Source organism: Bos grunniens, chromosome 7 (assembly GCF_055505025.1).
Source record: "Bos grunniens cultivar Pamir isolate PY7600 chromosome 7, Bosgru_T2T1.0, whole genome shotgun sequence".
NCBI classification, from domain to species: Eukaryota; Metazoa; Chordata; class Mammalia; order Artiodactyla; family Bovidae; genus Bos; species Bos grunniens.
In genome coordinates, this window is record NC_141171.1 from 7,814,628 (window position 1) to 7,829,435 (window position 14,808).

Genomic DNA, 14,808 nt, shown 5'->3' on the forward strand with positions numbered 1-14,808 from the left:
CTTAGCCACTAGACCACCATGGAAGTCCCTGTAAGACAAATCTTGTCCCTCTTTGGCTCAGAACCCTCCATGGCTCTCAATTTCTGTCACAATGAAATTCAAAATCCATCCAGTGACCTCCAAGGCTGTGTGAATTTACTTATTTATTTGCTTGTTTATTATCTGTCATCTGTTTCCCCCACTACTGCCAGCACCAGAATGTCAGTGATGCAAGGACTCAAACACTCCCTGGCTCACAGCAGATGCTCAAAAAAATATGTGATGAATTAACATGATCATTGTAGTCACTGTCATCGTCCCACCTCTATAGGAGGTGGTGCAGTAGTAAAGAATCTGCCTGCCAGTGCAGGAGGCACAAGAGCCTTGGGTTCAATCCCTGGGTCAGAAAGATCCCCTGGAATAGAAAATGGCAACCTGCTCCAGTATTCTTGCCTGGAGAATCCCATGGACAGAGGAGTCTGGTCAGCTCCAGTCCATGGGGTTCCAAAGAGTCAGACACAACTGAAGCGACTTAGCACACACACACACACACACACACCCTCTGCATAAAACCTGTACTGTGACATGACCCACCCTTCCTCCCACCCTTCCTCCATTCCAGCCCCACTCCCCAGATCCAGCCACCCTAGTCCCTTTGTGAGTTCCATGAGCACACCACACTCTCTCACCCCAGGACACTTGCAGATGCTGTTCCTGCTTCCTGGAATGCACTTCACTCCCTTCTCAACCCTCAACTTCTACTCCAGGTTCAGCATCAGAGTAGCTCTCCTTGAGCCACCCTTCATCCCCTGCTATGCTTGCCCAGCACCAAAGCTTCTCTTTTGCAGCAATTGTCACAGGTTGTAAATACATTTACCCATGGAATTATTTGTCCAAGACATGTCCCCCATCCTCCTGAGGGCAGGGATTTACCTGCTGTTGTGCTCACAGCCCAGTGCCATTGGACACTTACTAAGCAGTATTTTGAATTAAGGGGCTTCCCAGGTGGCACTAACGGTAAAGAACCCATCTGCCAATGCAGGGGACAAAAGGGATTTGAACCCTGGGTTGGGAAGATCCCCTAGAGGAGGGCATGGCAATCCACTCCAGTTATTCTTGTGCAGAGAACCCCATGGACAGAGGAGCCTGGCGGGCTACAGTCCATAGGGTCGCAAAGAGTCGGACACCACTGAAGAGACTTAGCATGCACATGTTGAAATAAACGAATGCACAAACTGTCACAAAAAGCCCAAGTTTATGTCCAACGACAAACGGCTTCCCAGCCTCCTAGCCCACAACTTCCCAGCTGTCCAGGACCCCTCATTTCCTTGCTGGAATCCAGGTGTGAGGATCTGATCTGGCTAGGGAGTGGGTGATAGGAGCTGTCTGCATGCTTTGCTTATATTCTACAAAATTCAGGACACTCGCCAAAGGGGTTATGAGCAAGGGAAGAAGGAAGGGGCTTGAGAGGGAGAGTCTGGGCTTACAAGTCAACAACAAACATCCTGGGCCCTGGGATGCAGCCTCGGGAGTTCATCCATGTGAGCTGGGGGCTTCAGGAAGGTGATGTTCAGGGTTCTGATCTCAGTCTCCAGTTTTCAAGTCTTCAATTTAAAAGCCAGCCGCGATCTGAGGTAGACTGGGCTTGTAGCCTAGAGGCCTAAGGTATCTATCCTTGGTCCTCCGAGAGATGCTGGGGAGGGGCCTGAGCCCAAGGGAACGTGGCCAATCCTGGTCCCTCAAATAAGAGGGCGGAAACTGGCACTTAGGGGGACGGGTTCTCGACCTCGAGGGGCGGGATCAGACCCTCCAGATGCGGAGCCTTTGCCTTGAGTGGTTGTGACCTGCACCATCAGGCTGCTTAACGGGGGAGTCCGGTCCTCCAGGAGCTGAGCCTTCCAGGGGGCGTGGTCTATGCCCTCAGGCTCTTGGGGGCGGGGCCTGGGCCCTCGGGGGCGGAACCTAGGCCTCTCGGGGCGGGGCTTGGGCCCCCGGGATCCGCAGGAGCGCCGATCTTCAGGGGCGCGCCGACCTTCAGGCCCGCGGAGGCAGCGGCTCCACCTTGAGCCAGATGCCGTTCTCCGTGCGCAGAATGAGCTCGGGCTTCCGCCGCACCTTGCGTGTTCGGTCCACGCTCAGGCGGAAACGCAGTAGCGTCAGCGCCACAGCCACGCGCATCTCAGCCATGGCGAAGCTCTGTCCGATGCAGTTCCTGGTGGACGGAGGACAGGGGGCTCAGGCTAAGCCGCTGTGTGAGCGGGGTCCCTGGGATGGAGTGAAATGACCTCCCCCTCGGAGCCTCAGGGTTTCCCGGGTAGCTCAGACGGTAAAGAATCTGCCTGCAATGAGGGAGCCCTGGGTTCGATCCCTGGGTTAGGAAGTTCCCCTGGAGAAGGGCATAGCAACCCACTCCAGTACTCTTGCCTGGAGAATCCCATGAACAGAGGAGCCTGGCGCGCTACAGTGCATGGGGTCGCAGAGAGTTGGACATGACTGAACGGCTAACACACACTGGGAGCCTCAACTCCCGGACAAAGGCATCATAGAGCCATTAAGAGCACATGAGCCCAGAACTCAGGGCTTGGCATAGAGTAGATATCTGATACCCTGGATGATATCGTAGGGTCTGATTTGGGGGCTTCCTGATGTAGTGAGGGCACGAACAGGGTACCAGGTTGGTGGACAGGACACCCCCAGTGGTTTCTGCTCCTAACAGGCACATCCCTGACCTTCCACTGGCCTTGATGTTCCTCCTACACTTCACTTGGATTGGGGGAAATAAAAGTTACCTGGGTCCTGCAGAAAAGGGCACGTAAGCCAATGGGGAGCGCTGCTGTGGGTTGTCCGGATCAAAGCGATAGGGGTTGTACACCTAGGCAGAAGTAGATTGTGGGTGAGTTTAAGGGGTCCTGATTCTGGCCGTCCCAGCGTGGTTCCCTCCCTCAGCCTCTGGGGGCCAGACCAGCTGGGCCAAGAGGTCCAGCCACACCTGCCTCTTTTCCATTCTACCACAGGACCTTTGCACTGGCAGTTGCCTCCACATGGGACACAGTTTTCCCTGCTCCTGACACTTTTAAAGTGTGAACATTTTCAGTTTTAGCTCACCCCTCTCTTCTCTAGTAAGGACCTTCCTCACTGTGTGAGCTAAACTGCTCTCCCCCAACCCAGGCCAGCTTTTGTTTCCTTTGTGTACCTATCACAGTTCAAAATGATCTTATTTATTTGCTTATTTTCTTCCTCCTCACTTCACTGTCTGCTCTGTGAGAGCAAAGACAGAGTGCCCCAGAGGGCCCTCAGTGTCCCATACACAGTAGTTGCTCAAGAAAGATGTGTTGGGGTTTCCCTGGCAGTCTTGGACTCCAAAATTACTGCAGATGGTGACTGCAGCCTTGAGATTAAAAGGTGCTTGCTGCTTGGAAGAAAAGCTATGACCAACCTAGACTATTAAAAAGCAGAGATATTACTTCACCAACAAAGGCCCATCTAGTCAAAGCTATGGTTTTTCCAGTAGTCATGTATGGATGAGTGAGACTTGGACCATAAAGAAAGCTAAGCACTGAAGAATTGATGCTTTTGAACTGTGGTGTTGGAGAAAACTCTTGAGAGTCCCTTGGACTGCAAGGAGATCCAACCAATCAATCCTAAAGGAAATCAATCCTGAATATTCATTGGAAGGACTGATGCTGAAGCTCCAATACTTTGGCCACCTGATGCAAAGAGCTGTGGAGGAGCAAGAAAAGACTCCGATGCTGAGATAGATTGAAGGCAGGAGGAGAAGGGGACGACAGAGGATGAGACGGTTGGATGGCATCACCGACTGGATAGACATGAGTTTGAGTAAGCTCCAGGAGTTGGTGATGGACAGGGAAGCCTGGTGTGCTGCAGCCCATGGGGTCACAAAGAGTCAGACACAACTGAGTGACTGAACTGAACTGAACCCTGGCAGTCCAGTGGTTAGGACCCCGCAATTCCACTGCAGGGAGCATGGGTTCAATCCCTGATCAGGAAACTAAGAGCCCACATGCCACACAGTGCAGTCAAAAAGTTTAAAAAAAAAAAAAAAGATTTGTAGATATAGTGAATTAACAGTCAATGGGTGAATGAATGGGGGTGACGGTGAGAAGAAGTCCTCAAGCCCTGCATTCAGCCCTACCATCTGGCTCCCTGGGGAGGAGGAGAGGGGTGGCCTTGCTGACCAAGGTCTTAGGAGGAAGAAGCCGAGAGAAGGGAGGGTTGGGGCAGGAGCTCACCTTGGAGTCAGGCCACACTGCAGGGTTATAGTGGGTCCCATAGATGCTAACCAGGCAGATGATTCCTGTGGGGAGGGGGAGGGTCAGCGGGGTCAGTAGAAATGAGGGAAACCAGGACCTCCTCTGGAGACCTACCCCTCCCCCAGCTCTCTCCAGAGCCACACAATTCCCACAAGCCATCTGCCACCGTTTCCTGCCCATCCTTCCTTAAAATCTTCTGCTTCACCATCTACTGCCTTGCTTCTCCATTAGAGGTCCCCATAGCCTTCTTCCAAGCTGTCATCCTGGCCACACAGGGATCTTACTCACACATCTGACATTGCTCCTCCACAGCTCAAATACCTCCCATGGCTCCCTACCACCCCGAGGATTAAGTTCAAGTGCCTCAACCGTACATTCCACTTCTTTCACTATCTGTACCCTGAGGCTCTGCTCCATAAGCATGTTCTCTCTTTCATTTCCCAAGGCTCACCTCTCATGTTCCCTCTTCCAGGCAGCCCTCCCTGCATTCCATGCCAGATACAGTCATCACTCCTTATCTGGGGCTGCTCCAGTCCCTGTCCCTCCCTGTAGCCCATCCCTCACCCCATGTGACTGGGAACATCCATGTCCTGCTGAATCTTCCCCAGACTGGCTGGTACTCAAGGCTTGGAGCTGGGGATGAGGCTTCACTAGATGCCCAGCCTCACCCAGGATAGGACCTGGCCTCCAGGGGATATCTGGCAACAGAATGAAGCCAATCCTTCTCTACCTGCACTCTCACAGAGCCCACCCCATCATACCTACTCCTTTCTTTCTGCTTGGATCCACCCACCTCTATCTCCCCGATACAAACACACAACAGGATCTCCTCACCACCCCCAGAAGCAACAGGCTATAAATTGCCTACAAGGATAACGCACCTGGGGCAGGCATGGCCAGACCCCCATAGGCAACAGAGCAAGCGGGCAACAGGGAGCACAAAGGGGGCACCTTTGGGGATGATGCGTCCGTCTGGGAGCTTGATGTCCTCCGTGCAGCGGCGGGAGACCAGGGTCACAGGTGGGAACTGGCGGAGGCTCTCCTTGATGCACATGGTGGTGAAGGGCAGTTGGGTCAGGTCGTCCCTGGGGAATGTGAACAGTGGGTGACTAGAGGCCAGGCCGTGACGCCACCCCTCCCCTAGAGACACACACACACACGTGCATAGCCTATTAGGAGCAACCGCAGGAAACCAGTCCAGGATTTCAGACTTCCCCCAACTTCAGGCATTTGCAGTTATGCCCTGCACACACCTCTACTCCTCAACAGAAAAAATATCTGCCCCCTGACCAATCAGAGCAGCGCTAGCTGGATGTCTTTGAGCCCAGCATTAATTCTCTAACTGATGAACTGTGTGGAGGTCAGGGGGCACCCCTGGGGATGTGCCAGGACAAACAGAGCAACCTGGAGTAGCACCGATTTACCAGCCTGAATGGTTCAACTTCAGTATTTATAAACCCACACATTATCTCCTTATACTGTATTAATTTTTTTTCCTTTGGACTTCAGTGCCCAACATTAGATTAATTATAATTGTTCATGATCTAGATTGTTTTCTTTACACTAACAGGCTGTCTTTCAAAGAAATTTTATGCTGCTACCACAAAGGGCAAATGGCATGCCTGGTATAAAGAGATCCATAAATGTAAACACCACTGGGAAAAGAGAAGACAGGTGTTGAGTTCTGGCTAGACACCACCTCCTGCCAATTCTCAGAGTCTGAGGCGTCTTCTCCCTTCCTTAACAAGGCAGATTAGCAAGGTGTAAAATGGCATCAATGTAAGATGGCATCAGTGTAAGATGGCATCAGCTGAAAGTGTCTCCCTGAGTTCATAATCCAAATGACTGATAATGAACCAAAAGGGACTTTCTAGTTGTTTGATGCTGCATAATGCTGTGTTTTCTTTGCATCATCCAGAATCAGCTCTACACAGCACACATCTGAAGTAAACTAGATTATTATTCCTGATTCTTACACTTCCCCACTACACTGGAATTAGGCACCATGCCCTTTGCCGTGTGATTCTGAGTACCTTCAGCTCAGATGGATGGGGTCTATGTCCCACCCGACTCATGTTGGGATCAGCCCGGTGAAATGCTTTAGCTAATAGAATGTTACAGTGCAAGCAGAGGTTTTTAATTGTGTGATTCTTTGTGCTTCTGGAGTCTGCCTTGAGAGGACCATGCCCAGTATGGCTGCTGGTCCAAGGAGAATGAGGAGACATGTAGGACAGATCTGAATTCAAACCTCAGCTTGGAAACAAACCTATTCAACTCAGTGAAGCTCAGCAGCAATAAGAGAAATATGCAGATGAGAGCAAAAAGTATGTGCAGACAAGAGCAATAAATAAATGCTTGCTGCAAACCACTGAGCTTAGGAACTGTTTGTTACACAGCATTATTGCAACCTTTTCTGACTAAGACATTCCCAACTAAGAATTCCTGCACTATGAAGAATGCCTATGCATTACTGTCATCCCATTTTACAGTTGAAGAAACTTAAATTCAAGGAGTTTAAGTGACTTGTCTAAGGTTAGTTAGACAGTAAGTGGTAGAGAGATTAATACTCAAGGCTCTAAACTCAACCTGCCCCCAATATCCCCAGGACCCAAGACTGACCACTCCAGTTCCTCCAGCTCCCGGCCTTTCATGACTTCCTGGATCTCTTCTCGGCACTTCTCCTGGTACTCTGGATACTTGGCCAAGTTGAACAGTACCCATGACAGCCCACTGGAAGTTGTGTCATGACCTGCAGGCAGATAAGGAGCCCAGATAGAGGCTGCCTGAAGGTAGCAGAGACGCTGTCCTCAGACAATGGGGCCCTTTCCCATCCTTCCTTAGCCTCACCCCACATCCTCACCCTCAAACATGAATGTGTCTGCCTCAGCTCGGATGTCCTCGTCTGAGAGTTCCTTTCCATCTTCATCCTAGAATGGGCAATAGACTGCTCAGCTCATTTTGTCTCACCCGCCACAACCTAGGAGTTCTTCCTAGGACACCCCCTTTGGAGACGTCCCTGTGGCCCAGTGATTAACAATTTGCCTTCCAATGCAGGTGTCAAGGGGTTCAATCCCTGGTCCCGGAAGATCTCACATGCTGGGGAGCAACTCAGCCCATGTACCACAACTACTGAGCCCACATGCCTAGAGCCCATGCTCTGCAATAAAAGATGCCACCGCAATGAGAAGCCTACACACCAAACGAAGAGTGACCCCCAGTTGCTGCAACTCGAGAAAGCCTGAGCAGCAACAAAGACCTAGCACAGCCAAAAACAAATAAATAAAAAATTTAAAAAGATCTCACATGCTGCACCTAAGACCCGGAGCAGCCAAATAAATGAATATATATTTATTAAAGACACCCACCTCTTTCTCTTAAGCCAAGCTGCAGGGGAAAGGATTCCAGGCAGGTGTGTGTGTGTGTGTTAGTCACTCAGTCATGTCTTGACTCTTTGCCACCCCATGGACTACAGTCTGCCAGGGTCCTCTGTCCATGGAATTCTCCAAGCAAAAATACTGGAGTGGGTTGCCATTCCCTTCTCCAGGGTATCTTCCTGACCCAGGGATCAAACCCACGTCTTCTGCATTGCAGGCAGATTCTTTACCATCTGACTACCATGGAAGCCCAAGCAGACAGAGGTATGCAACTTGTCCAAGAAAGAGGGAAAGAGAGCCAAAGGTGAGAGGAAAAAGGGAGTTCGCATTTCTTCGGCAGTTCGTATCACCAAGCATCTTGCCGGAGGCCTGACAAAATCTCATGATCAGATCTTATGATCGTCATGTTATAAATGAGGAAACTGAGGGTCAGAGGGAAGACTAAGGTCAAATATGCATGAAGTGGTAGAGCTAGAACTAGCATCCAGGACCGTCTGAATTCAAAACCCAGGTGCTGCTCAGAAACTCCACAGAAGCATTACAAACAGGTGACCACCTATCTCTGCAAGTGTCATATTTCTTCAAGATCTTGTGTTTCATCTTTGTTAGTGCCGTGGGCTGAAATGTGTCCCTCCCCTCCCCCACTCCAGAACCCATGAGTTAAAATCCTAACCCCAAAATGTGACCTTATCCGGAGATAAGGCTTTTGCAGAGGTAATTAAATTACAGTGAGGTCATTAGTGTGGGCATTAATCCAGTGTGACCAGTGTCCTTACGAGAAGAGGAGAAGAGGACAGACATGGACAGAGGAGAGGCCATGTGAAGACACAGGTGAGGACAGCCAGCTGCAAGCCAAGGAGAGAGGCCTCGGGAGAAACCAGTGCTGCCATCACTGTGATCTCAGAGTTCTAACCTCCAGACTGAGAAGACTGATTTCTGCCCTTGAACCTCCCAGTGCTGGGACTTCCCTGGGGGTTCATTGGATACGAATCTACCTGCCAGTTCAGGGGGCAATTCAATCCCTGTTCCTGGAAGACCCCACATGCTGTGGATCAACTAAGCCCATGTGCCAAAACTACTGAGCCCACGTGCTACAACTACTGAAGCCCTCCCCTTAAGGCCCGTGCTCTGCAGCAAGAGAAGCCACTGCAAGGAGAAGCCTGTGCATGGCAATGAAGAGTAGCCCCTACTCGCCACAACTAGAGAAAGCCCACACACATCAACAAAGATCGGCCAAAAAAATTAATAAAATAAAAATTTTAATACTATAAGTAAATAAACAAACCACCCAGTGTCATGCAGCTTTTTTTATGGCAAATCTGTGCTCAGTTGCTCAGTCATGTCCAACTCTTTGCAGCCCTATGGACTGTAGCCCACCGGCCTCCTCTGTCCATGGAATTTTCCAGGCAGGAATACTGGAGAGAGGAGCTATTCCCTTCTCCAGGGGATCGTCCCAATCCAGGGATCAAACCTGCATCTCTCGCACCTCCTGCACTGGCAGGTGGATTCTTTACATCCACACCACCTGGGAAACCCCACTGCAGATCTAGCAAATGAATAGTCTCACATGTTCTACATCTGCTTGCCTTCTAGATCCACATTCTATATGTGTGCACTCAGTCACGCCTGACTCTTTGCGACCCCATGGACTATAGCCTGCCAGGCTCCTCCGTCCATGGGATGTCCCAGGCAAGAATACTGGAGTGAGCTGCCATTTCCTTCTCCAGGGGATCTTCCTGACTCAGGAATCGATCCCGTGTCGCTTGCATTTCGTGCACTGCAGGCAGGTGGTTTACCACTAATGCCACCTGAGACCCACCTGAGTTTGGATTTTCCACAGTTGTGCCAGCTCATGAGGAAGCTGTCCCAGGCAGGACTCCACCCTCCAGGGTCCCGTCTCACCTTGGCCAGGAGCAGCACATCAATGAAGTCCAAGGTCTTGCCCTGCTTGGCCTTAAACCAGGCCTCAGCCCCCTGTTGGCGTAGCGCCCGCCGCCGCTCCTGAATGACCTCTGTGGTGAAACCATGCACGGTGTCACAGGCCTGCCGGAAGCGCCGTCCATCAGCTGTGCGGTAGTAGATGAAATCGAGGTAGTGATGCAGGCGATACTGGCGCCGGACCACCAGGGCACTCAGTTCAATGATGGCTGAGATGTAATCGCTCATCTTCCTGCCAGGGAGAAAAAAGGACATGAGCATAGGCCCTAAGACAAGCTTCCTCTCTCAATGGGCAGGTGACAGAGTTGTTGCTGTTTAATTGCTAAGTTGTGTCCAACTTTTTGTGACCCCGTGGGCTCATCTGTCCATGGGATTCTCCAGGCAAGAATACTGGAGTGGGTTGCCATTTCCTTCTCTGGGGGATCTTCCCAACTCAGGGATCGAACCCATGTCTCCTGCATGGGCAGGCGGGTTCTTTACCACAAAGAGCAGCCCTGAATTAACTCTACTTTCTTATTTCCTTGTTTGTTTGTTTGTTTTGGCTGCACTAGGTCTTAAGTGCTGCATGCAGACTTTCTCTAATTGTGACAAGCAGGGAGCTACTCTTCATTGAAGTGCATGGGCTTCTCACTGTAGTGGCTTCTCTTGTTGCAGAGAACAGGCTCTAGGCCCACCGGCTCAGCAGTTGTAGCACAGAGGCCTTGTTGCTCCAAGGCCTGTGGGGTCTTAATTTCCAGACCAGAGATTGAAGCCCTGCATTGGCAGGTGGACTCTTAACCTCTGGACCACCAGAAGTCCATTTCCTTGTATTCTAGATGTTTGTCCATCTGGAGCCTCACTGACTGGACAGATACCACCCCTCCCAGGACTAGCTGTTTCTTAGAGGCAGCAAATGACTCACCCAGGAGCACGCCTTTCTTTTGCAAACTAACCAATCCAGAGTCCATACTCCAAACATTATTGGGCTGAGTCACTATACCCCTACCTTAATTATCCCAGGGCCAAGCACTGGATAACTTGGGGCACCTCTCTGCCCCAGAGCCAGCTGAAATCATACAAAGTAGCCAACCCTAGGAGTTCCCTGGTTGTTCAGTGGTTAAGAATTTGCCTGCCGATGCAGGGGACACAGGTTGGATCCCCGGTCCAGGAACTAAGATCCTACATGCCTCAGGACAACTATGGGCATGTGCCACAACTACTGAAGCCTGCTGTCTAGAGCCTGTGAGCTGCAACAAGAAAACACACTGTCACAAGAAAACCCACCTCAATGAGAAGCCCACACACCGCAGCAGCTAGAGAGTGGCTTCTGCTCACGGCAGCTAGAGAAAGCCCACACGCAGTAACCAAGAGCCCACATCAAAGACTCATCTCACCTATAAACAAACTTTTTAAAAAACTTAAAAAAAAAAACTACCCTGTCCTAAGGCTGCATACCCTGCCTTTCCCATTCCTTCCCATAGAAGACCCCCTGAAAATGTTCCTGCCATGCCCCGTCCTGGTGCTTCTCCAGGCAGCCTTGTGTCTTGTGGCATACCACGCCCCACCCCCCCGCCCTCGCCTCATCTTGGAAATGGTAAGTAACAAACTATCGCAACTGCTTCCTCATCTGTAGTCCTCACCATAACCTGAATAAAACTAAATTCTAGGTACATTTTAAAACAGGCCCAAAGAGAGATGAGGACTTCCATATAAATGAAGCATCACTAAAATTAAATGACTACAATCCACAGTGTGGGAGAAAATATTTGCAAATCATGTATCTGATGAGGAGCTTGTATCTAAAATATGCAAAGCACTCTTAAAATAAGTCAATAATAAGGACTTCCCTGGGGTCCCATGGCTAAGACTCTGCCCTCCCACTGCAGGAGGCTCAGGTTTGATTTCTGGTTGGGGACCTAGACCCCACATGCCATGACTAAGAGCTCACACGTGACGACTAAAAGGTTCTGCATGCCACAACGAAGACCAAAGGTCCTGTGTGCTGCAACTAAGACCTGCCACAGCCAAACAGATAGATAAAAACTCAGTAATAAGAAAGACAAATAACCCAACTTTAAAATGGGCAAGGAATATGAAAAGACATTTCTCCAAAGAAGACATACACCTGGCCCATAAGCACCTGAAAAGATGCTTCACAGTATTAGCCATTATTGTTGCTTTCAGTTGATAAGTTGTGTCTGACTCTTTGTGACCCTATGGACTGCAGCACGCCAGGCTTCCCTGTCTCCTGGAGTTTGCTCAAATTCATGTCCATTGAGTTGGTGATGCTAGGGACATTAGGGAAATTAACCATTATCTATTAGGGAAATGCAAACAAAAACTACAATGAAATACCACTTAACCTCAACTAAGATGGCAATAATCAAAAAGATAGATAATAACAAGTGTTGCTGAGGGTGTAGAGAGATTGGAGTCTCACATACTGCTGGTAGGAATGTACAATGCTGCAACCAATTTTTGGAAAAAGTTAGGCAGTTCCAAAAAAGATTAAACAAAGAATTACCATAAAGACCAGTAATTCTATGATTAGGTATGTACCCAACAGAATTTAAAATGTTCACACAGAAACTTGTACAAAAATATTTATAGCAGCATTGTTCATAATAGCCCAAAAATTGAAATATTTTATGTCTTTGAAAGACATTTTATGTTGAAAGACCTTAATGTCTTTCAACAGATGCTTGGATAAGCAAAACATGATATTATATGGTACTGCCATTTAACTTCTCAGTCGTGTCTGACTCTTTGCGACCCCATGGACTACACTCCGCCAGGCTTCTCTGTCCATGGGATTTCCCAGGCAAGAATGTTAGAGTGGGTTGACATTTCCTTCTCCAGAGGATCTTCCTGACCCAGAAATTGAACCCACATCTCCTGTATTTCTTGCACTGAAGATGGATTCTTTACTGCTGAACCACATTATATGGTAAGTGGAATGTTATTCAACAAGTTTTAAAATTAATTATTGGTAATTCATCTACAACATGGGTGAATCTGGAAACAATGTATTGACTGAAAGAAACCAGACATGAAATTCTGTGTCTATGTGAATTTTATGGAAATCTACATGAAATTTCCGTAAAAGACAAATCTACAGAGACATAAGGAAGATCAGTAATTGCCTAGATCTGGAGGGCAAGTGGGAAGTGGGGGATGAAAGAATAATACAATGATACAGGGTTTCTTCTCAGTGAAAATATTCTAAAATCAATTTATGGTGATGGGTGCACAATTTTGTGAACAGACTAAAAGCCATTGGTTGTATAATTTAAACGGGTGAATTGTATGGTATATCAACTACATCTCGGTAGAGCTGTTATTTTGAAAAAAAGAAAAACGAAATCGCAAGGGGCAGAGCTGCCAAGAGCTGTCCTTAAGTGTGCTCGTTGTCTTCATGCCTTTCTCACCAGCTGCCGTTTTCTTGCTTATTTGCTCGTGGTTACTGCCCCTCTTCCCACTAAAATGTAAGTTCCTTGTCTGTGTTGTTGACCACCGTTTTCTACTCTAGAGCTGGGACATAGCAGGCACTCAAAATATATTTTTTGGATCAACTAATGAATTAATTATGACGGCCATCTCCACCTTACCTAACTGAAACAATACCACCACAACGCCCAGAGTAACAGAGTCAGCAGCTCGTTGCTGAGGACCTACTATGTGCTATAAACTTGACAGTCATTATGTCCCTTATTCCTTATATCCCCACTTAGACTAGAAGCTCCAAGGAACTGGGACTGAGTGCTCACCACCATATCCCCCATAGCTAGCATAGTGCCAGGCACGCAGTAGTTGCACAACAGAGATTTGATGAATGAATCAATGAACCAGGGCAATAGATATTTTATTTATTCACTCAACAAACATCCACTCATCACCTACTGTGTGCCAGGGCAGTGCTACATCATTTTAACCTTCAAGCATCTCTCAGGCCAGGCACTGACACTCTTATTTTACAAACAAAAAACTGAGGCTCAGAAAGTGTGGGGAGGGACTCTTTCCAAAGACCACATACTTTTCATGGAAGAATGAATTAAACTTAGCACTCACTGAGCATCTACTGTGTGCCAATCCATTGACTCATATTATCTCATTTAATTCCCCTACGATGACTATGAGGACCAGATGGAGATGTGCGTTTTGGGGATAAGGAAGCAGGCTCAGAGATGTGATGTCAGTTTCCCAGAACCACACAGCCTGTCAGTGGCAGAGCACCAACAGCCCAGGAGTGCCTAACAGCTAAGAGATTTCTTTCTCCTCTCGTCACCCTGCCCCTGCAGCAGCTGGCTCTGTGTTCCCTAGGGAGGCCATACTCACTCCTGACAGTTGCTGTTGTAGCTGAAGACACATTTCTGAAGACAGTCCAGGGTCATGAGGCTGACATGCTCAAACATATCAAGGGAGACCTCTGAGCCCTCTGCCAGGCCCCGCCATTTAGCCTGGAAGACAAAGACACATGACAAATGGGCATGGAGACCACAGACTTTCAGCCAGGCTGATAATAACCCCGTTGCAAGCTCACTACAAGCCCACTTCATAAGTAAAGGAAGTGAGGGCTTCCCTGGTGGTTCAGTGGTAAAGAATCCACCTGCCGACGCAAGAGATACGGGTTCAATCTCTGGCCCAGGAAGATCCCACATGCCTCAGAGAAAGTAAGCCTGCGCACCACAACTATTGAGCCTGTGCTCTAAAGGTCGGACATGCAACTTCTGAACCCACGAGCCACGATTACCAAAGCCCACAGAGCCTGCCTCGGAAACAAGAGAAGCCCCCGCGATGAGGAGCCCACGCACTGCACCTAGAGAACAGCCCCTGCTCTCCACAAACAGAGAAAAGCCCACGCAGCAATGAAGACCCAGTACAGCCAAAAATTAGTAAATAGTTTGTTTTTAAAAAAAAAAAAAAAAAGGAAGTAAGGCTTCCTGACATAGGCTTCCTGATGTCGCATGACTTGCCCACAAGCTGGAGTCTGGACCAGCCCCACTTCCAGATATCCTCTCCCCAAGAAACCCTGGGACTCACATGCATGGTATCAGCGCACTGGTTGAAGATCTTCATGTAGGGCTTCAGGATGTCGAAATGGAAGGCAGGCGTCAGCAGGCGGCGGTGCCGGCTCCACTTGTCACCTCTGCTGAGCAGCAGCCCATCTCCTATACCCAGGAGATCGAGGTTAAGGACCTTTCCAGGAAACCTCATGCCCCACCCCCTCTTCCCTGAAGCCCCAGCTCCAGCCTACCCAGTCCCGAGCT

General features: G+C 49.1%; 1 protein-coding gene across 4 annotated transcripts in view; it reads right to left on the bottom strand.

Annotated features, from left to right (window-relative positions):
- Positions 1–1,215: 1,215 nt before the first annotated feature.
- CYP4F22 (cytochrome P450 family 4 subfamily F member 22) overlaps positions 1,216–14,808 on the bottom strand; it is a 35,559-nt gene continuing 21,966 nt past the window's right edge. For 2 of the 4 annotated variants that reach the window (XR_015166548.1, XR_015166547.1), the window contains 9 exons: positions 14,582–14,709; positions 13,877–13,998; positions 9,444–9,794; positions 7,111–7,177; positions 6,870–6,999; positions 5,202–5,335; positions 4,230–4,294; positions 2,769–2,851; positions 1,216–2,191 (listed from right to left, as the gene is read on the bottom strand). Coding sequence is in view for 2 of the 4 variants with exons in the window: in XM_086408720.1 (XP_086264846.1) it covers positions 2,014–2,191; positions 2,769–2,851; positions 4,230–4,294; positions 5,202–5,335; positions 6,870–6,999; positions 7,111–7,177; positions 9,527–9,794; positions 13,877–13,998; positions 14,582–14,709 (1,175 nt within the window). In the remaining 2 variants the exon portion in view is untranslated. The remainder of the gene's footprint in view (positions 2,192–2,768; positions 2,852–4,229; positions 4,295–5,201; positions 5,336–6,869; positions 7,000–7,110; positions 7,178–9,443; positions 9,795–13,876; positions 13,999–14,581; positions 14,710–14,808) is intronic. The other 2 variants (XM_086408720.1, XM_086408719.1) reach the window with 1 other exon arrangement.